At 50.1% G+C, this 22,734-nt stretch overlaps 1 protein-coding gene across 15 annotated transcripts in view; it reads right to left on the reverse strand.

Annotated features, from left to right (window-relative positions):
- PTPRT (protein tyrosine phosphatase receptor type T) overlaps positions 1-22,734 on the reverse strand; it is a 1,011,807-nt gene that overhangs the window by 19,353 nt on the left and 969,720 nt on the right. For all 15 annotated transcript variants that reach the window (XM_070485956.1, XM_070485943.1, XM_070485942.1 and 12 more), the window contains 6 exons: positions 21,952-22,068; positions 17,066-17,220; positions 13,391-13,526; positions 11,097-11,246; positions 9,403-9,576; positions 5,656-5,787 (listed from right to left, as the gene is read on the reverse strand). In XM_070485956.1, the coding sequence (XP_070342057.1) occupies positions 5,656-5,787; positions 9,403-9,576; positions 11,097-11,246; positions 13,391-13,526; positions 17,066-17,220; positions 21,952-22,068 (864 nt within the window). The remainder of the gene's footprint in view (positions 1-5,655; positions 5,788-9,402; positions 9,577-11,096; positions 11,247-13,390; positions 13,527-17,065; positions 17,221-21,951; positions 22,069-22,734) is intronic.

A 22,734-nucleotide genomic window follows, 5' to 3' on the forward strand; every position in this document is an offset into this window, starting at 1 on the left:
GGACTCCTGTGGAATTCCCAGAAATCTTGCCAGTGGACAATGGACTTTCCCACAGCATGGGGAATAGGAAACAGGGCCCATTTTATTTAAATCTTCAAAGATAGAGTGATCTTGGCTGAAATCTGGGTTACGCAAATTTAATAGATGATAACATTGAGATTGGCCAGGTTAAGAAACTGGCTTAAGGCAACACAACAAGTAGGTGGCAAGGCTACAGCTTGAACTGAGGTCTCCTGAGCCCACACTTCTTGTTCCATTTTTACTTCCACTAGTCTATGGGTTTACCCACTGTTGGGTAAGACAGAAACACATCCTCTTGCAAAATCAGACCTGAGGCTTGCGGGCACGTAGACTTGGCTGTTCTGTGCATTTTGCTAGCATGTTAGACTGTGTTTTCACAAGCCGAGATAAAAATGGGGATATCAGTGCTTGCTATTTGCCCCACAGGTACAATGACAGGAAAAGACATCTCTGAAATATCACTCCCGCTTTTCTCCTGGCAGGAGGATGAGCTTGCCTCTCTCTCTTCCAGAAGCGCCACGGGAAGGCATCGTTCTTGGTCCCACCCTCCCTCGCCTTTCCACCTGGCTTTGCATCATCTGAAACTTTAGCCTTTCCGCAGTGGGATACTTAGAACTGGGTGACTCAACTTTTCAACAACCTAGAGGGCTCTTGTTTGTTTTAAACTAAGGAATATTCTGTCCTGCTCCATATTCCCAGGTACCAGCAAGTCAGTGATGATCAGGCACTGGGGCCCTGGAAATCCTGTTGTTTAAATGGTGGCAAAAATCTTCAGAAACCCTAGCGGTAGGCTGAGGGCCTGAGTCACTGATGGGCTATGGGACTTTGGACAGATCCTTCCCCCTTCCTGGGCCTCAGCTTCCTGACCTGCAAAATGAGGGGAAGTGGACCTGGGTCACATCAGTGGTTTCCAAAGCAGGGTCCATAAAGTTGGCAGGAGAAGTAATGCACTATCTCCAAAGTCAGGGGGATGCTATTGTCCTGGGGTGGAGGACTCCAAGTCTCTGACTTTGGGCTAGAGTAAGAGCATCTCGTGCTAGCTCTATATGTAGCCTGTGGATCAGAAGTTCATTGGGGCAGTTACGTTTATGGAAAAAATATAAGAAAAGCAATAAATACAGTCTGGGAAATAAAAACTTTCAAAATACTGGGTCCACTTCCAAGTCTGAATTTCTGGTTTCAGTTTTACTGCCTGTATTAGTTTTCTATTGCTGCTGTAACAAATAACCACAAACTTAGTGACTTAAAACAATGCAAATTTATTATCTGCCAGGCACGAATCTGAGATGAGTCTTAAGGGGTGAAACTCAGCATGTCAGCAGAGCTGTCTGTGTCCTTTCTGGAATCTCTAGGGGAGAATTCATTCCTGACCTTTTCCAGTTTTAGAGGCTGCCAGCAGTCCTTGACTTGTGGCCATACCACTCCAATTTCTGCTTCTGTTGTCACATGGCCTTCCACTGACTCTCACCCTCCTGCCTCCCTCCTAGAAGGACCCTAATGTTGGGCCCACCTGGATAACCCAGGACATTCTACACATCTCAAGATCCTTAACTACATCGCATCTGCAAAGTCTCTTACCGTGTGAAATAACGCATTCATAGGTTTGGGGATTTGGATGTGGACATCCTTGGGGGCCATGATTCCACCTACCACACAGCCCCACCACATGGCTGGCATAGAGGATCTCCTGAGCTTTCTAAATAATATGGTGGGTGTGGCATGATCATGAAGAGGGCTTCTTTCTGGTGTCTGCTCCCCATGGACTCTGGTCTAAACACAGAGCCCACAAAGATGGAAGAGGTCTTGCCAGCGTTACTGGGTGTGATTGAAAAGGTTCTGATGTACCCATCGGAAACCCATAGCGTCATTTGCCAGATGTTCTGGTTCTAGGATTTTGCTCCACTAATATGACTAGAGGTCTTTGGAGTCCCAAAGAGCTAGAAAAATCTCTAAGGTTGAATGTGGTTGCTTTGAGAGTCTTTATCTTGAACCCTCACTGCTCTTAATATCTTTGAACAGCAGCCACCAACGAGAATGGAAGAATATCTGTGGCTGGGGATGGCTGATTGGATGAAGTAGTACAGGATTCTGAGCAGAGGCTGACAGATTTGGCGAGCAGTGCAAGAAAATAAGGCACTCTGGGATCTCTCATCGTCTCCTCAACCTTATTGTGCTGCAGCTTACAGGTAGCCCTGCCACAATCCCCAACATGAGCCCTTACGGTCCCCAGTCTAACCACAGGATGTGGCATTGGTGCTCTTGGGAGCAGATCTGTCCGTATTGCTGGGCTGGCCAAAGCTGTGGCTGCCTTGGCTTGAGCACACTGGCAGACAAATGCTGATGCCACTTCAAAGAACCGTCCCTCCAGGTGCCGAAGGCGGCTTTTCTGATGCTCACGCTGTGTCATTGTTTATTTTCGCAAGGCGCCCAGCTGTTGCAGTGATGATATTTATATCAATAAGTGCTCTATTCATCTGCTGATTTCAGGGGATGCTTGCCAGCTGCATATGGCAGCCAACCCCAGGGCACTTCTGAGCCTGATGTTTTTGCTCTTAGAGAATCATTTCTCAAAGGCTGTACCAACATCTGGGGCTGAAGGATCTTCATTTATCCAGGACCCACCCTGGAAGGGGGCGCTGTAGTCAATGACTTTGACTCGATTCTCTCTATGTCACAAGGTGAAGTTCTTTGAAACTCTTCCTTGGAGGCTGAGCTCTGGTTTTGCAAAAAGGGATGTGGGAAAAAAGAGAACAGCAAACAGGCTCTCATAGGCTCTACTTCACTCACGGAGTCATCCTTGATTCCTCTTTTCCTCTCAGATTCCATATTCAATCTGTCAGGATAGTTTGTTGGGTCTACCTTCAGGATATATCCAGAATCTACTCCATTGCTATCACTTTGGTTCAAGCCACCTGCACCTGCCACCTGGAGTACGGCAGGAGCCTCTTCTCTGTTCTCTGCTTCCATTCTTAGAAACCGTCCCCCCCCCCCCCCCGCAACTTTCTGCACCAACAGTCTATTCTCAACACATAGCCAGAGGGATGCTTTATTTAAAAAGTCAAATTACTGTTCAAGTCACTCCTCTGCTCAAAACCTGTCAATGGCTCCCTATTTCTCTCAGAATAAAACCCCATGCTCTTCCTATGACCCCTGAGGATCTGTGTCTCTGTGTCACCTTCTGTTGCTGTCCCCACAGTCACTCTGCTCCAGTCACAGTGGCCTCTGTGCTGTTCCTCAAACGTGCCAGGTGCGTGCCCATAGGACCTTGGTGCGGATTGCCTGCTCTGCCTGGGATGTCTTCCTTGCGATGGTCACATGCTCATTCTCTCACCTCCGTCAAGCCTGCACTCAAATATGACCTTCTCCACTCACTTGGATGGGGCCTACCTTGTCACTCTGACAATTGTATCCTGTGCCCTGAATCAGGCTACTGATCTTTATACCCTGTCCTCTTATTTTTTTTCCATACACTTGCCACGTTCTAACATATAATTAAGTACATTATAGAGTGTTTGTTGTTTATTGTCTCCCCTGCTTTAGAAGTTGGAGGAGAGATTTTATTTTGCTTTCTCTCCCTTGTTCCCTGATGCGTTCCATGCACCTAGAATAGCTCTGGCAAATAGCAGATGCTCCTCACATCGGTAGAATGAGTGGATGGAGTCCCTCATGAATGTCTCCCACATGCACATCCTGAGTTATACTCACTTTCTTCCCTAATAATCTGTTCCTCTCCTGGCCTCCCCAACCTTCCTGCTTCCTCTCCCACTCCTGCTCCTGGCTTCCCCACCGTGGCCAATCTCATCCCAGATGTCGGACTGCCTACCCTCGAAACCCCACCATCAGCCACAACTTCTCATTCACTTCCCACATCCAACTGCTCCCTAACCTGTGGACTTCAACTCTGGAAATGTTTTCACCTCCAGCCGCAATTCCCCTGCCTCCTGGCCACTCCTCAGTTCAGATCACAACTTTTATTTTCTGCACACTTGCAACATTCTCCTCCCCACTCTCCTAGTTTCCAGGTTGTTCCTCCAGCTTTTCCTCCTCACTGGTCCCCAGACTTACCTTTCTAACAAGGACTCTGCCTCTGCCACACCACTGCTTAAACTCTTCAGTATCTCTCCTCTCTGTAAGGCAAGTATTTTCTAACTGTGCTCCTAGGAACCCCAGGGGTTCCACAAAGGTCCTCAGAGTGGCTGACTTTGAGGGACATCAGGGGAAGCCAGAAGACTAGTGTGGGTAGAACTCTAGACCCCACCCCTCTGCTTCAACATGAGCAGCTCTTGATGATACCTGTTTCATATACTGGGTTTGCATCAAAGCTTTTATTCGAAGAAAGGATTCTGTTGCTTACAAAGTAAAATTCTGACACTTACCATGTTTCAGGCCAACACCCAAGCTCCTTAGCCCAGCATGGGCAGCCCTCTGCAAGCAGGGCCCTGCTGCATTTTCCAGCGTCACCACTCTCTTGTCCTCCCAGCATGCCTCAAGCCCCAGCCACACCACAATAGAATCTGTTCTGCAAACAGCCTACACACATTCACCCCACCTTACCTTGGCCCCTGCTGTTCCTCTGCTTGAAAGGCCTTTTCCCAACTATTTCATCCCCCACACGCCCAAATCTCTGCTGTCTTCTTCAAGGCCAAAGTCACCTTATTTTTGAAGTCTTCCCTCACCCTCTGGGCAGAACTAATCGCTCCCTGTTCCTGGCCAGCACAGCACTTTGCTGCTGACCTCTATTATAGCGCTGCCACAAGAGGTTGGGACAATTTGCTCATCTGTCTCTGTAGCGAGACTGTGAGCTCCTGGAGGGCTCAGACTGCAGCTCAGATCCATTTTTTTTTATCCTCACACAAGGCCTGCACAAGGCCAGCACTCACACAGAAGGAGCTGAGTTACTCTCAGTTTCCTTCAAGATCGTGAAAGGATTGCTTTTCAAAAAACCTGAAAGGTCACTCTCACCACCCAAGAATGGCTGCCTTGCCATGGGAGGCGGGGCCAGAAGCTGTCCCACAACGTGTGTCCTGTGTCCTAAGTACTGGGATGTGCTGTCAGCACATGATGCTTGGAGCTTTTGGACCCCAAGGGGCTAAGGCATGAAGCCTGCTGGGGCACAAAGGTCCCCTGTAACAAAGCCAAGCTTGGTGGGGTGGTCAGTGGGCAAAGGGTCTAAGGTTCAAGTCCTAGGCCCTGTCAGTGCAGCCTGCATCATGGAGGGCGCAGGGCGGGTGGTTGTGGCCAGACATCAGGATATTCTGCAGGGTTGGAGACACTCAGAGCTGGGGGACGTAGCCTCCTGGCATTTTGAGCTCTGCGTGATTTGGAGCAAGACCTGAACCAGTGCCTGGGGAATGGGGCAACAGAATCTAGCCTTGGGGATGAGGGTACAGGATAAAGCCCATAATCAGGAGGCATCATTGCTGGAAGTGAGAGGACCCGGGAGCGCTAAGGGACCCCTGGCCTCTGCCAGAAGCTGAATGGGCTTGCTTGGTGCTCACAGCCAGATGGTGCCCATCAGAGGGCAGTCGGACAGAGGCAGCACTGTGCTGCTGCTCAGGGCTCTCCCTCCAACTCTAGGGCACAGTTGCCCTAAAGCATCTGAGCAACTAGGGCAGTGGCTGGGCCTCCTCCTACCTGGGCAGTGTCCATCTCATTCAGCATCACCACGGAGGAGCAGTTATAATCGAACACCAGCCTCCAGAAGTCTGCCACGGTGTTGGGTAGAGGGTGTTGGGTGACCACAAAGGCGGCGGGCTGCTTGTGGCTCTGACAAAGGAACAACACAGGCTTTGTAAAATACACATCCATCAGCGATGTCCTAATGATGAGGAGGTCCGGGTGGCTGCCAGAGGCCCCCGAGCCTGTCAAATAGATTACACACAGCACCTGCCTGTTCTGTTATCTCTGGATGCCCTGGCAGCCAAGGGGACCTTCTCATAATGAACTCATTCTGCTCCAAACTAAGACATTTCATTAGGAAAGTGTCACTCGGATGGGGATTATCCAAATAAATTATTTATGTCTTGGAGCTCAGCAAATAATCATTATTACAATATGAAATGAAAGATTCTTGATGCAGATTTCCTGCTCTGCTGGCTAAGGTACCTCCTGGGATGTAAGGGATATCTGTGTCCCTATGCCCATGATGCTGGAGGAGGGACCGGCTCAGCAAGCCTGAGAGTCTCTGAAGGGGCTTATATTGCAGGAGGCTCATTCCTGCCTCAGGATTGGAAGGAGGGCCAAGCTGGCCTGGCAGAAGATGGACACTGTGTCCTGGGAGCCAATGGGACAGTGGAAGGTGCCCAGGTTTTAGAGTCAGGCAGACCTGGGGTTCAAACTCAGCTTTGCCACTTGAAGGTTATAAGTCACCCATCCATTCATCTATCCATTCATCCATCCATCTATTCATTCATTCATTCATTCAAGCATCATTTGTAGGGTGCTTTTTTTTTTCTTTTCCAGGGCTAAGCACTGGCGAGTTACTGGATATCTCCAAGGCTCAGGTTCTTCATCTGGAAAATGGGAATCATCACTCCAAAGGGATGGCTCTCATATAGATTGAATGAGATTTGCATGGGAAAAGACCAGTAAGCAGGAACTGGACTGTGAGCCAACTGGCAGGGCAGAAACATCCCTGACTTGCTTCCCCCTCCTTGGCACTAGCAACGTGGCTGGCATACTAGGCACTCAGTACAGGTCTACCAAACAAGTGAATACATTCAGTCCCATGTTACAAATGGGAAACTGAAGCCCAGAGAAAATGGGCTGTGTGGCTATGGACTACATCTGAAGCTTCAGCTGGGCCCTATTTATTACCCTGTGAGAAGGTGTTTGGAAATATTGGGGAGCTTCTCTACTTCATTAGTGGTTTGTGAAACCTGAGAAATAGCCCATGCTGTCAACATGTTTTCTAGAGAGATGGTTCCTGTGGGAGTCACAGCTGTTTTCAGTGGAATCACGAGTCAGCAGGAAGATGGGAAAGACCCTGGCAAGAGACCCTGCCAAACAGATGACATAAAGCGCCTGCCTGTTCTGTTATCTCTCAGTGTCCTGGTGGCAAAAAAGAGAAGCCTTGCAACTGTGGACGCCACATACGTACTAGGGGGTCCTGTCTTCTCTTGGCTGGAGGAATGGTCAGAAGAGGGGTCTGGGAGGGCAGACTGTTTAGTTTCCCCAAAAGCCAAATTCTAACTGCAGATAGCAAGTCTTTGAGCCATTTCCAGACATGGGAAAGAATCTAGGCTTTAAGAGTCAAAAGACTTGGGGTTCAGACCCTTGTTTCCACTCTTTCTGAGCTAGCTGGCCTGGAGACAGTCATGGAAATACTCTGGCTTTCAGTGTCTCGTGCAGACAATGGGATAATAATACCCAAATGCAGAACGAGACAGTATAAGTCTGGGGCCGACATGGTGCCCAACACTCAGTGAATGTTAGTTTTCTTTCCTTTTTCCCTGTCTCTGTGATAAATGCTCTATTAGGCCAGCACGCCTGACAAAGCCTTATCTGAAAATATGCTCCTGATCTGTGCTCCTGCCGGGTTTCAGGGATCAGCCAGCAATCCATTTCATGGATAACATCATCCTTTACCAGGGGAAACATTAAAAATTAACCCAGAGGACTTCATATTTTTCTGCTAGAAGCAAAGCTGCTATGGTTACCAGATAATGCACAGACTGAGCTGGAATACAGATAAGGACTTTTTTTTTGTAAGAAAGGCAAAGGCCCCAGTGATGGCTCACAGGAGAAATGCCCCATGGACAAAGAGAATAGAATCAGCATCAGAGCTTGGCAGAAGGCATTTGACTCCAGGCAGCATCTAACCTACTAAGTGGAGGCCAGGAGCATGTTTGATCCTTGCTTGGATGAGGACGGCAGGGAGAGGGAGTTGGGACAAGTGGGAGACAAAGCTAGGAGGAACCTGGAAGTGTGGGTGCACCCCCAGACCCCGTCTCTTACCACCCAAAAGCACACACACAGGCATGCATACACACATACACATGCATGCACACATTGACCTTGGAAGGCTCTAAGCTAAAGCTAGCAGTCTTCCTTCCACATCCAGCTATTTGATCTGACCAGGACAAGACTCTCTGCTTCTGGATCCACAGCCAGGGTTTCCATGGAGGACTTGTGTGCCCTGTGGGCAGAGGCCAGGGCAGGCCCCTACAGAGCTGAGATAGGTGTTGACCTCCCATCACCTCCCTGCCTACAACACTGAGGGCCATAGGGGAGAAAGTTTCAGGAGGATCAGAGGTCACAGACATAGCTGGTCTTGACCCAGGAGAGAGCACCCCACATTCCTGCCTGTTCTGGGTGAGATGGGAGGTCTAGGTGGACGTGACCTCAGACAAGAGTTGAGAGGGGACCTGGAAGGGCTCATTTCCAATCAGGCCATGATGTTCTTGGTCTTGAGCCTTGGGAGGCAAGATGTTTGCATCTTCCAGGATTGTGCAAACCATCGGGTGGCTAAAACAATGAATTCTAGAGCATGAGCCAGAACTCTTGGGTTCTGGCTTTGCCACTAGCTTTCCGGGTGACCTCAAGCAAGTCTCTTTCCCTCTCTGGCCTCAGTTTCCTTTGCTGAAAAGTGCAAGGACGAGACTAGATGATCTATCCTGCTGCAAACATCTCTACATCCCGGAGGCGGAGGGAAGGTAACCGGAAGTAGCTGGAGGACCCAAGGGGAAGCATATGAATCTGGAGTGTGGACTCACAGGGGCAGGGACATGACTTCCTAATCCCAAATCAGCCCAAGGCAGGAGTGCCCTTCTTGGACTTGATGCTGAGAAAGTAGGAGACAATGTCCCCAACAGAACAGTCAAGAATGTGGCCTGTTTCCCCTCCATGCTCCCTTTTTGCATCCCATCACTTGTCCGATGGCCATTTACCGAGCACCTACTATGTGCCATCCTCATTCTTGCCCCTGCACAGGAGTTACCTGGGAACCTGCCCAGGAGCTCCTGGAGGGCAGAACCTATGTCTGTACCATCTTATGTTCCCAGGGCCCAGACCAAGGCCTGGCATCGAGAATGTTTCCTGACCTCAACTTAAGGCTGAGGGTCAGTTCTGTAGGCAGCAGGAGGCGGGACTGGGTGGTCTATCCTCGCTGTGGTGTCAGGGGACCCCTCTTAAGCTTTAGGTCTATTCTTTCTAGGCTTTTTGTGGGAGTAAAAGAGCCAAGAACACAGCTTTCATATAGGTTTGGACTAGTGCCTTCAGGGGTGCAAATGTCACTGGGACAAGGAAGACCAGAAGGAGGGAGAAGCTGGCTGTGGGGGGCGGGGTGTGTGCCTGTGCCCTGGGGTCCAGCCACCCCCATCTTGGAAAAATCTTTTCCCTGGAATGGCAGCCAGGAGCTTTCCCCAGCAGGGCTCAGCTTACATCCATCAGTGCTGCATTGATGTAGTTGCTGGATTCTCCATCCACCGAGATGAGGAAGGGCAGGCAGCGGTCCAGAGGCAGGACATCCATGCTCCGATTCTTATCATGGTTCCGGGGCAGGAGCCCAATGCTGCAGTCCTCAGGCCGGACGCGGGGAGTCACGATGTTGAGGGTCTGTAGGGTGCCAAGGTGGATAGGTAGGCACTACTCAGACGGTTGCCCCAAACAGAGGAAATAGCAATATTCAAACCCAGCCTAACCCCCATCTCCATCCTCCAAGCTTAGCTCTCCAATCCCTTTCCCAGGACTTGTTTCTCTTCCACAGTGATGTTCTATCATCTCCTGTTGGCTGCTCCAGGCCCTGGGAACTGAGAGCCTCTGCCGGGGGCTGTGTGACACCGCCACGATGTGAAGACTGCAGGGGCAACATGCCCACACACAGTGCAGGCATAGGCTCTCAATACCTGCCAACCATTTGAGTTAAGTTGTTCATTTCAGCCAGTGCTGCATTAAAGGGTGGGCCAGCCAGGAGGTCATAAAGTAGGGAATAGGGGTAGGGAGTCCCTAATGGGTGTTAAAGACCCCTTGGCGTGTCATGGAATGAGGGAAAAGATCTTACCAGCACTCGTCTCAGAGAGAAAGCTTTTTGAGAATAGAAGGATGGTTGGAGGAGCTGCTCAGGATGGGTGAGAGACCCCCAAGGGGCAAGCTCTAGTAAGTCTGGAAAATTTCAGGGCTATGTTCTGCAGAGTCTTGCAAGTATGGAGCCAGAGCTGAACTGCCCAGTCAATAGATTAGATGCTCTGAGCAACCAGCAGGGCTCCATGTCCTCCATCTTTCCCTCATTCAACACTGGGTCTTACTCCCAATCAATAAAGTCTACTTGTTTGAAGGAGTACTTAGGTAGTGGCCTGGCTGGGGTATCAGCCCGTGGAACCATGGGCCCAGAAGTTTTCCCTCAAGTCCTGGAGCTTCCTTGCTTCCTCCTGCCTGGTTCTCAGCTCCTGTTGCCCAAGTATGACCCTGGCACTGACCTTGGGACAACGGACTAGACTCTGGCTTTGCGTTACTCGTTGATTCCCATCCAGGCCTCCAGACCAAAGCTGCCACCATTCTCACCATATGGGCTCCAAGGTGCAGATCTGCTATGCCTCAGCTGAGCTCTAGGATGGTGCTTCTCAAAGTTTAATGTGCAGGCAAATCACAGAGGTCTTGTTAAATAGCAAGTTCTTGTTCAGGAGGTGTAGGTGAGACCCAAGATTCTGCATTTCCAATAAACTCTCAGGTGAAGCCAGTGCTGCCCGTCTCCAGACCCCACTTTGAGTAGTGAGAATTTAGGACACACTCTAATTGTACAAAGACTGAGAAAACCTGAGTCTCTCCAGGGACAGAGGAGCATGAAATTCACACCTGTGTGTATAAACTTGTCTCCACCCACAACCTGGACTAGAACTAATTAAGACCTCAGTTCAAAAACACAATCATAGTAAAAAACAAGTATCAGCCATCACTGAGTGATTGGTTCATAGTAGCTCATGGCTCTGCATTTTATGTTCTGGAATGCATTCTGCAGCTGTCTAGAGCTGCAGACATGAGAAGCACACACACATATCAGTTCTGACAAAGAAAACCCCATGAGTGTGCTCAGTGCTGCTGAAGTGGGCTGGGTCACTGGGCCTGGGGTTTGTTCATACCTGAAATTCGTCTTTGATTTGGCTGGAGTTGGTCTGGGGGTCCAGCCTGCTGATATTGTAGTAGAGAGAGCGGAACTCGCACACCGGGATGGCGGTGTTGCCACAGAGGCACGCTTCCAGGATGGCGTCATGCACAAACACGTATTGTTCCTGCAAAGCCAAGGGGAGAGGGGGTAGGGTCCCGGGTAAGAGCAGTGGCCTGGGAGCTCGCTGTCCACATTTACTCCTGTGGCTGTAAAGGATGGGCATGATTTATACTGCAGAATCCCTGCTTTCTATCCTATAACCTAAAGGGCCACATGTCCATGTTTCTTAGTGATTGACGAGCTATGGTGAGTTTTGGCCCTTATGTAAGATTGAACAGCACAGTCATTGATAAAAACTAGAAACTTCTGGACACGCAGGTGCTCTTGGTGTCCTGCCCACGTCCCCTCGGCTTTCACCTTTACCTGCTGAAGGCTGCTTACTGCAAACACCTGGGATTCATGCTGAGGGCTTTTTTTCCAGTCCCAGAAGCACACTTGGGCTGTGTGCAGAATGATCCAGTAGGGCCGAAGAGGTAACGCCCTGGGAAGCAGCCGCCAAGCAATGTCAGATGGAGAGCTGGGGGATAAACAACCAAGTTCCCTCTCCCTTCGGTGAGAAACCCGGAAGTGCATGTTCCACGCCATCTCCCAGAGATCCCAGCAGGATGGGGCTTCAGTGTCCACAGTGTTAAACAGCTTGTAAAACATTCTAATAGTGTCAAAAAGCTTGACTGCCTTCCCTTCTCTATCACATTTCCCCACTCACCAACCAGGATGTCTTGGGGTCACCTCTTAAATAAATCACTTGCGCTCAAATGCTCATCTCAGGATCTGCTCCTGAAACATGTGCCGTCCCCTCTGCCATCTCAGTTCTTTGCACCTGTTGTTCTCTCCCCCCAGAACATCACTCCTCCTTTTCTATGCCGTCAATGCCTCATTCCCTCTGGAAAGTCTTCTCTAAACCCACCAAGTAGGAGTTGATGCTGTTACTTCTAGGCCCTTAACAAATGTTTGTTGAGTGACTGTTCTCCTGCAGAACTTGGCCCATCTCTTTATACCTAATGCTTATCCAGATGCACCATGATAAACTATTTGAATGTCTGTCTCCCCCACCAGACAGCAAGGTCCACATGTTTAACGCCAGCCAACGAGACTGCCTTCTGTGTGCATGTACCTGGGAAGAGACAAAGCCACTTCTTGGCTTTAGGAGCCTCACCAAGAAGCCAGAAGACTGGTCTGTCGCAGCTGGCTTAGGGCCCACAGCAAGGTCTTATGTGGATAAGCCTCCAAGTGAGAAGATTCCCGCAGAGCCAGCAGTGACTGGTGATGCTCAAAGCCGGGGGTAATTTCCCTTTGCAGGGAAGATGATGGATGCGGCTCCTTGTTGGCTCCAGCTCTGACTACCTGGGCACCCACAGCCTTCACTAGAACCAGAACATGTACTCATTAAAGGAATAACAGACCATGGCTTTGAGGAGGAGCGCAGGCAGAAAAGGCTGCCCAGCGAGAGAGCACGGTTCAGGAGAAAGAGCATGGGCCTTGGGGTCACATGGACCCAAGGTCAACCACCATCTGCCTGCGTGAGCCTCGGGGACCCAGTTTCTCAGTTTCTTCATCTGTAAAGGGGGGATACCAGTAGAACCTACCCCATAGGCTTGTTGTGAGGAGTGGAAGCAATAGCCTGAGTACAAAGGACCTAGCATGGTGCCTGGCACATAGTAGGGTGCTCAGCAATAAAGACGAACCTCTCCCATTTCTCTCGGGTCTTGGGCTCTCTCACTGGACCAGAGGGATGTCCGAAGGTCTGCCTCTCTCTCAAGGGCAGGGGCTGTGTGTTATCTCTTTAGAAATCTCCAGAATCCCAGGCAAGTACTCACTAACTGTTGATTCAGCCATTTCTGCAGTGACATTCAGTGAATGCCAATCCTTCCCTATCTCTCTTCTCCTTCACTCCAGGTACGAATACTATTCAAAGAACTCCTAAAAGTTGTCATTCAGTCCCTGCTTGCCTGCTGTCAGAGACGGGGCACTTACCACCACTCCTCATTGGTGGAAATCCCTGCACTGCGAACCCTTAGGGTCGGCAGGAACGTCCTAGTTTCTATGGTGGTCTCATCACAGCAATCCACGATTCACTCCCTCTCATTTCTCCCACACCCAGGACCCTTTCTAAGGATGCCTCCCCCAGAGCATGGGTCTCTCTGCTCTACCATGCTTCTCCTTGGCCGGGGCTGCAGGTGGCCGGCGGCTCAGTCCCCCAGGACTCACCTCCGTCTGCACCAGGTTGACTCTCTGGGCCCGGAGCTCGCGCACACAGTTGAAGATGTCCACCACCCCTTCATTCTCGGCCATGTCAAGCATGGTGTCAATGGCAATGAAGCAACCAGTCCTCCCAGCTCCAGCACTGGAAGAGAGGACAGGGGTCTGTGTTAGGGACCTTGGGGTGAAACCAGCCCTGGGGAGGTCCCTCCCATTCAGCCCTGTCCCCGAGGACCCTGCAGAGAGGCAGTCTACTGTAGATGTCAGACAGAACAATCTGAATGCCAATGCTACCAGGAGATCCTGAGCAAGTGACTAAATTCAGAGCCTCAGTTCTCTTTTTGTAAAATGGGAGAGTGATGCTTGCCTTTGGGGGCTTTTTTTTTAAACAGGACTGGCTTATTTTTGTTGTACTCATGTAGCAAATGCTCATTTAGCCCTTACACAGTGCCAGACATTGTTCTAAGTGCTTCACCAATGTGACCTATTCATTCTTTCATAAGGTTTTTGGGAAGTTTCTTACTCCATTTCATAGGCGACAAAACTGAGGCACAGAGCGCTTACCTTGCCCGAGGTCACCCAGCTGGTAAGTGGTGGAGCTGGGACTTTGACCCAGGCAGTCTGGCTCCAGAGTCTTTGCTCTTGTACTTCTTCTCTTAATAATCGTTATAGCACATAACGCAGTGTACACAACACGCATGCGTGCAGTCTCTCACCTTATGGCTGAAGCTAATCCATCTCTAGGGTATCTAGCATGGTTCCTGGCACACTGGAGATGCCTGATAAGCATCTCTTTCCTTCCTTTCCCCTTCCACCCCCACTTCCCTTCATCTCTCTCTTTCTTCTGTCTTCTTCAGCAAATGGGTTGATGGATGGAAGCAAGGAAGGAGAAATGAGAGACAACAGAGAGGAGTTAGTGAGGGGGCAGAAACCAGATCCTCTGAACTGTCCCAAAGGCAGAGAGTGACTCTAGAGGCACATGTCCCAAGCCCTGGGTTTGGCTCCACTTGATCCCATTTCCCAGGATCACGAGGCAGGAGCCTCAGTAAACTGGAGCAGCTGACGGTCCTGAGACCCTGTTCCGGTATCAAGTCTGACACATACTCGATTCTGATCACCTCTGGCTTCCTTTAGGAGCATCTCAGACCAAGTACAAAACAGCAGAAGAACTCAATGGGACCACATGGACCCCAGCCAGCCCTTCCAAGATCAATGTTGGGTTTCAGAATCATGGCGCTGGACAGAGACAAATAGAAGAACCTTTGCCTTAAATGCGCATGGTTTTGGAAGCGAAGGCCAGACTACCAGGGAGGCCCACTGTGGCTGCATTTTCACATCTTGTTTCCTTCATAGAAACAAGTGTCTTTGTCTCACAATGTGGAAATGAAAGGAAAATGCAAAGAGGAAGAGTGATGGAATAGGAAGGAAAAGCAATGTTGGCTGACCATAAATCCAAGGAGGATAGGCCAGTGGGGACCATCACCCACAGAAATCTGGAAAGCAAACCCCTAGAAATCCATCCTCGATAATCTGGAAAGTAAACCCATGGGAAGCAGAGGATTCATTCAAGGTTTGAACTGAGTTAAGTCTTACTTCTATTTTGCCCAGAGTATACCCTGCCCCCAATCCAGACTCCCAGAAGGGACTCAGCAGGCAGGCCTTGGGGTCTAGGAAGGAGCACGAAGAGCCGCATCCATGTCTTCTCTGAAGTCTCATCCTTGATCTGTTTTAGGGGCAAGAACCAGTCCACCTCGGTTTTGAATCTTGGATCTACCGTCAGTGAATAAGCTGCCTGGTGCCTGTGAGCCTGTTTTCTTACACGTATAACATGGCTCCCTGAATGGTTCTCATGAGCATTGAGCTGTGTTTATTTCAGTGTCATGTAGCAATTAATCACTTAATCAATTAATTTAACAATTAAGCACATTTGGGATCTGACCCCTGGAATCAAATCCTGGTTCAACTACTTATCAGCTGTGTGACTTGGGGCAAAGAACTCAACCTCTTTGGGTTTTAATACCCTCCTCCATAAAACGAGGCTGACGATAATAAATAGACCCATCATGGAGCATTAATAGCACAATACATGTAAATTGCATGAAATTATGTTTAAAAAGCAAAATGCACGTAAATTGCCTAGCCCTGTGCCTGGCTACATAGCAATTTCTCAATGAATGGTTGCTACTTATATTCAATAAATGTTTATTGAGCACCTATTATGCACTAGATGCTGGGACTGGGGGAAGGGATATGAAGATGAGTAAGACATGGTTCCTGTCCTGAAGGATTAATAGTTGGGGGGAGGGTGACAACATTAAGAGGCAGAGAATAGTCATATTTTCAAGTGCTTATGATATGTCTGGAATTCTCTTAGGCACCTAGTGTATGCCAGCCAACCCATCTAATCTTCAGAAGAGCCTCAGGAGGGTGTACCATTCTGCTCAGGTGCATTCAGGGGACTTGCAAAGGAGATAGAAACACAGAGCCATCAGGCAAGGAGGGGCTGATGAATGTTTGCCATTGTGGCCCTTTCTCTCTGACTCCTGCTCTGGCTGCTCTTTGGGACGTGGGACTTGGGGGCAAACGGTCTATTGTCTTTGGATTGTCATGTGTTATAAAGCAGTGAATACATGTAAAATGCTTAAAGAGCCCATGGGGTACGATGAGGATTACCTCCTAATCCTCAATTGCGTCATCTGTGAACTGGGCTTTCTAATTCACACCTCGCTCTTGCAGGAGGGTGAATGGATGCTGTGTGAGAAGGGGGCTGGCTCTGAGACATCTACAGTCTATGGAGCCTCTCCTTGACCAGACTCAAGACCCTGGTGGATGTGGACACCGCCAGGGCGGGGATGAGATGCCCCACATGCCGGTGACAGCATGTAGGCCTGACCCAAGGTCGCATTGGAAAAGAGAGGCATTGGGAAGGAAAGGGCACACAGGCTAGCTGGCCTTCAGGTCCAGATGTCCACCCTCCTCCAATTCTTAACGCCCTTGTCATGACAGTTCATCTCCACTTAGGAAGATTCAAAGACATGCCACTCATTCCCAATATGACTTTCTAGGTCACAGCTGAAAATGTCTCTTCTTCATAAGAAGGTGAAGCTGACGCTGTCCTTTTACTCTCTATTAAGGATCCTGCAGGCCAGCAATTCATTTTTAAAATAATAGAAATGAGGAGAAGCACACTTCCACCGAGGCACTCCACTGCCGTGTCAAGGAGATGAGGGCAAGCATCCAGAGAAAAGCAGGTTAAAGATCCAGGCTCTGCCATTTCACACCTGTGTGGCCCCAGCACAGTGTCTACCTTCTCAGCACCTCGCTTTTCTCATCTGTAAAATGGGAATGACAATAACGCCCACCTCTCAAGGTTGGGTGAGAAGTAGATGAAGTGATATGAATCAAGTGCACCTGTAGCAGATGCTGTCAGTGCCAAGCCCACTTCCCCAGGGGGCTTTCCTATTTCAGGGCTAACAATAATAACAATGACTGCTACTGCTACTATTACTGTTGCAGTTAGACCTTGGGACCTGGGGCTCATCAGAAAGGGCTGAGCATAAGGGACACAGGCAGGGGAGTCTTTAAGGTGAAGAAGAAATGTCACAGGCAAAACAGTATCTCCCTCCTCGAGAGAGCAGAGCTGCAGGAGCCCCCTTGTTTAGAGGGGGGGGGCCTGTCACTTACCTGCAGTGGACCACTATGGGCCCAGCTTCGGGGGGGTTGAGGAACTTGACCTGGCGGACGAAGCCCAGGAGGCCGGTGGCATAGCAGGGGACGCCGTGGTCGGGCCAGCTGGTGAAGTGGAAGAGACGGAGCTCCCGGATCTCGTGGTAGCCTTTCTGAGGAGAGAAGGGCCTCTGTTCCTCCAGCTGCTGCCCCCACTTAGCCTGCCCAGCATCCATGGGGAGCGGCAGCTGCTGCACTGAGGAGCCAGCCTCCCCAAAGGGTGAATAGGGGCTACTGCATAGAGTGGTTCTGTGATTTGTTACGTCTGGGGACTTTGGAAGTCAATAAGGTGGAAGTGATTGCTTTATTGCAGGACTTCTCAGAGCCTTTAGTGTGCTAGTATACATTCTGAATTCCCAAGGTGGCATATAACACCCACAGTGATTGCCCAGAGGAGCTTTTTTTTCCATTTTTGTTTTTTGTGAGGAAGATTCGCCCTGAGCTAACATCTGTGCCAATCTTCTGCTACTTTTTATGTGGGATGCCTCCACAGCATGTCTGATGAGTGGAGTAGGTCCGTACCCAGGATCCGAACCCACGAACCTGGGCCACTGAAGCCGAGAGCATGGAACTTTAACCACTCGGCCAAGGGGCTGGCCCCTAGAGGACCCTCTTTTGATAGGGTTTATGGGACTTATATTCAGCAGAACAGATTCAGAGACGTGTTGGCCTTAAACACCAAGTTCAAACTGCTTCCAGTGGAACAGAGGCCGCCAGTGGCTGAGGCCTGGGCTCCTCCAGTTTCCCAGTGCTGTGCGTACAGTCTGCAGGGCTTTCAAATTAAAACAAAAGAGCAGACTTCTTTATTAATTAGATTCTTACTTAGAATTATAAGATAGGAAACAAATAAAAGCAAAGCTTCTCTGACCGATGGGGGCAGTGGGGCCTAGGGCTCTGCGGTGCCCCTGTCCCTGGTCAGCGCCCCTCACATAGACACCTGCCAGGCCACGGGGCCATTCTCTGACTATCCCATGGTCAGGTCACACCTCTGAGCCTTTGCTTATGCAGGTCCCTCACCCACTTTTTCTACTTACAAATCCCCTGTGGATATTGAGAGAGCCCTGAATAGGAAGACTGTCTGATGGTTCATTCTTTCAGTTAAAGAATAGTCACTGAGGGTTATCTGTGCCCAGCCTTGTGTTAGGCACTAGGAAGGAGGAAAGAAAAGCCACAGTCACTGTTCCTGCAATAGCTCATGGTCTAGTGAGGGAGGCAGGCTCTTAAGTGGATAATTCTGTTAAAGTGCATAAAGGAGTGTCAGCTAATCCCATCTGGGGAAAGGAGAAATCAGAGAAGGCTTCCTGGAGGAGGTGATGCCTGACCTGAGTCTTGAAACATATTAATAGTGAAAATAATAGTTAAAATTTATTACGCATCGACTGTGCCAGTCGCTCTTCTGAATACTTCAATGTACTAACTCATTTAATCCTCATATTGTTATCTCCAGTTTATGGATGAGCAAATTGAGGCTAAACAAGGTTAAGTAACATGCCCAAGGTCACACAATTAGTAAGATGTAAAGTTACAGTCTGAACCCCGGCTGTCAGGCTCCATGGTCTGCACTCCTAACCATTATGATACACGGATGCCTGAGTACTACCCAGTTGAAGAGATGGAGTGATTCTCAGGCAGAGGGACAGCACGGGCAAAGGCATGGACTTTGCATGACGCGTGCACAGACTCACAAGCAGCCCAGGACTATTCAGAGGACGGTAGAAGACGGGTGCAGAGGGACAGCGGGACTGGGAGCGGGAGGCCGAGTGGGTGCTGGCTCCTGGAAGGCCTTCAATCCCACTTTAAGGCCCTTGGACTTTGTCCCAGAGGCACTGGGCAGCTCTGAGGAGGCTGCACAGATGGCTGCACAGACGGGGCAGTGCATCGTCAGACTTACATTTCAGGAGGACCATGCGGCTGCTCTGCGGAGGATGGATTTGGGTGGGTGTGTTGGGCAGCCGTGTAGAGGACATGGTTGGCGCCCAGCCAAATCCCTGCTTCTGAGTCAGTGCACCCCCCCCCACCCCCGCTACTGAGTCTCGGCTGCAGGCAGCTCTCTGTTGCCCCTTCTTCAGAAAACTGCTCTCAGCTGAACAGGAGCCACCTCCCGTGGGGGTGGGGGTGGGGGTGGGCAGCTGGCATTCAGTGATGGAGAGAGAGTTAGAGAGACCAGGACTGAGGGGTTTCCTAGGACGTGGGACTTTCAATGCTACAGCCAGGATTGTCCTGGGCAAACCAGGATGGTGGGTTACCCTAATGGGGGTTCAAAAGACCCCCTTGCCTCAAGATGGGATCAGCTCTGTGCCCCAGAGCTCCCTGTGGCATCAGGCTGAGGCACCCATGCTGGCTCCTTCCCCTGCCCTGTCCTGCCAGACTCACTCCTCTACTCTTCAGAGCTCTCCCTCAACACACCATCAAGGGCACCCAAATCCTTGCCTCAGGCTCTGCTTCTCAGAAATCCAAAGGGAGACAGGGGGCAACACCAGAGGCAGAGAGTCCTGTTAGGAGATGCTGCTGCCGAAGTCCAGGTGGGAGTGAACAAAGGCCCAGATTAAGACACCGAAGCAGGAGAAGAGAAAACAGCTTCGAGAATACTTGGAGCTTTTCACTCCATCCTCCACATCAGCTCAGCCTTGGGAGCTGTTGAGTGAGCCCTCACCACCTGTGCTGTGACTGTTTATCAAGAGCCCTCTCTCCCCAATGGGACTGCACTCTCTTCAAGGGCAGACAACACTTCCTGTTTATTATTTCTGGGTCTCTATCTTGGGAACTGATCTGGAGCTAATAACCTGGGCCTTGTTTGCCTAGCGCCCACCCGTGTGCTGTGGAAAGGCTGGCCACGTTGAACTAATCCTCCGAGGCCCGTGGGGTCTTCTAAGGGTGTCTTCTCATGAGTAATAGCTTCCCTTGTGATGGTTTGGAAGAAAAACAAGATGACACTCGGAGAAAGAACTACAGACTCCTCAATACGCTGGGCTGGCTGCAATTCTGCAAGGCCTCCCTGCTCAGGGTCCGAGGCCCAAGAAGGGCCACCACGTCCCCAGTCACTCCTCTCATTCCTGTACTAACTGTGTGTGCAGTAGACAAGATCAGTGTCCTGTTCAGATCCTCTTTGCTGCGCTGTGTCCCAGACCTTAGCTGTAGGAGTGTTGATGGCTAGTGACTCATACATGCCCCCTTTTCTGGAGAAGCACCCTCAGCTGACAGGAGCCAGCTCACCCTAGAGGTTGCCCTTCAGTGGCTGGTCCACAGTCACTGGGCTGATTGACATGATGGTGCAAAAGTCTGGCCCTGTTGCCTCAAGGGAGCCAATCTGTGTTGTGGCTTATGCTCCGGAGGCCCCTGTGGATCAGGCCTAGGCTAGAGTTCGCTGGAGACTCTGTCCTTGCCTGGCCCCTTCCCCCTTCTTCTCCTGCATCTCCCCATCTCTTACAAGTTTCTCCTGAGAGCGCTCCCTTGATACTCCACGTGCACCTGAATCCTTGTCTCAGCCTCTGCTTCTAAGGAACCCAATCTAAGATCACATGGATGTACTTGTTGTTTTCCTCCTCAGAGTGGAGGGTTGCCCTTCCCTCCTGGGTCTTCACCTGAGTCTGCAGACGCAGGCCTTCAGGAGCATGGGGGTTGAAGGGCGAGCTGCTGGGAGCAGTGTGTCCTGCACACAACCATGCTCGCAGGAACGGCCCTGTGCACGTGCCTGCTCTGACCTTCATGAGGACCTATCAAACTCAAGGGCACAGCTCTCAAGGCAGTGAGGCCCCAGGCCTTCTGCATCCTCAGGCCTGTGGCCACTTGGTCCATTAATGCCACTGCTTTAGAAAATGGCAGCTATGGTGTGGTGGAAGTGACAATGAGCTTCAGGTCAGTGGCTGAGGTGGGACTCCTGGTCCAGCCACCTTGCACCTGGGCAACTTCGGACAAGGGACTGAAACACTCTGTGCCTAACTCTTTTCATCTGTAAAATGGGAATAATAACAGTGCCTACCTCAAGGGGCTGTTGGGAGGATTAAACGAGTTAAGTTATGCAAAGCACTTAGAAAAGCACCTGGTTTAGTCGGTGCTCAATAAATGTTAATTATCATTATAACAGTAATGATTCAATAATAACTAAATTATAAATGATAATAATAATTTGCTATCTCATTCTTGCTCATCCAACTCCTGCCACCCTGACCTCCTTTCCACACCTAGACCAGACTTTCTCAACCCCAACACTGTTGACATTTTGGACTTGATCTTTCTTTGTTGCTGGGGGCTGGGCCATCTTGTGCATTGTAAGATGTTTATCAGCATCACTGGCTTCTACCCACTAGATGCCAGTAGCATCCCTCCTTCCTCAGTTTGGACAGCTAAAATTGTCTCCAGGCATTGCTAAATGTCCCTTGTGGGATAAAGCCACCCCCAGTTGAGAACCACAGGCCTAGAACACATCAAAAATCTTCTTTCCTCTCGATGCTGTACGTTTCTTTCCCTCTGCCTGGGAGGATATCCCTGCCGCTCTTCCCTTGGCTGGCTGCTTCTCATCCTTCTTTGTCTGCCTAAATGCCTCCTCCTCCAGGAGGCCCTCTCTGACCCCCTCATCTTCCTGTCTCCACTGGTGGCATGTTTCTTTGTGGCTTTTACCACCATGCGTCATTATGCCATTTATTTGTTTGTTGAATTCTGTTTGTCCCTCTGCTAAAGGTGAGATCCTTTGGAGCAGGATCCACGTCTAACTTGATTGCTGACCTCTCCCTGATGCCAAGCACAGAATGGGCGCAGAGCAGACCCTTGCTCACCGTGCATCCTGAATGAACAAACAAGCCGGATTGCCTAGTGGACAGGCTGCCAACAGCCACAGGGAAATTTACCTTCTGGACTGTGAAGGTGCGTATGACATATTCTGCCAGGGGCTCTGTTTCGATCAGGGTGACTTTAATGTCTCCGTAGACCTCTGTGTCATCTGGCCAGTAGCGCACACACTTCACCTGTGAGAAAGGACAGAGATGAGGACGTATGAGCAGGCGGCTGAGGGTGAACAGCGGCTTCATCTGGTCTTCCCGTTCAAATAAACCCAAGGGCTACTTCGGTGGAATTTCAGTCCAAGGGGTTCTCATCTGGCCAGGGATCAGCAAAGTGCACAGGGCCAAGCTCAGTCCCAGAGGAACTGGAGCCATCAAGAATAATGGTAGTACCTTCTTTTGCAGAGCTCCGTACAATTTTCAAACCGATTATCACACTAAGTGATCAAATAGATCTAGGTGAGACAGGCAAGTAGTGTTGGCCCCATTGTATAGATGAAAATAATACTCAAGTTTGGAGGTTTGGCGATTTGTCCAAGGTCAGTGGCCAGTTTCCACTTTTGTCTGGGTCCTTGTTCTGTTCTATCAGGGCTGGGGCAGCTGAGTCACGTTAGCTGAGCAGAGATGAGAATAAAAGCTGGGATATAGTGAGGAGGTGAAAGCAGAAGTGGTTGGGAGGGGACATTATTAACAAGTGGTATTTGGGGGCTGGAAGGCGAAGGCTCTTAGCTGGGGAAAGGACAGCAAGTGCTGGCCTCAAAGGGAAGTCTGTGCAACCACTCTCTGCACGGGCGGTGGGTGCAGACGCTATGAACAAGCTAATCCCACGTTTGACTCTAAGCCACAGTCCAC

This window comes from Equus asinus, chromosome 15 (genome assembly GCF_041296235.1).
Source record: "Equus asinus isolate D_3611 breed Donkey chromosome 15, EquAss-T2T_v2, whole genome shotgun sequence".
Classification (NCBI taxonomy): domain Eukaryota; kingdom Metazoa; phylum Chordata; class Mammalia; order Perissodactyla; family Equidae; genus Equus; species Equus asinus.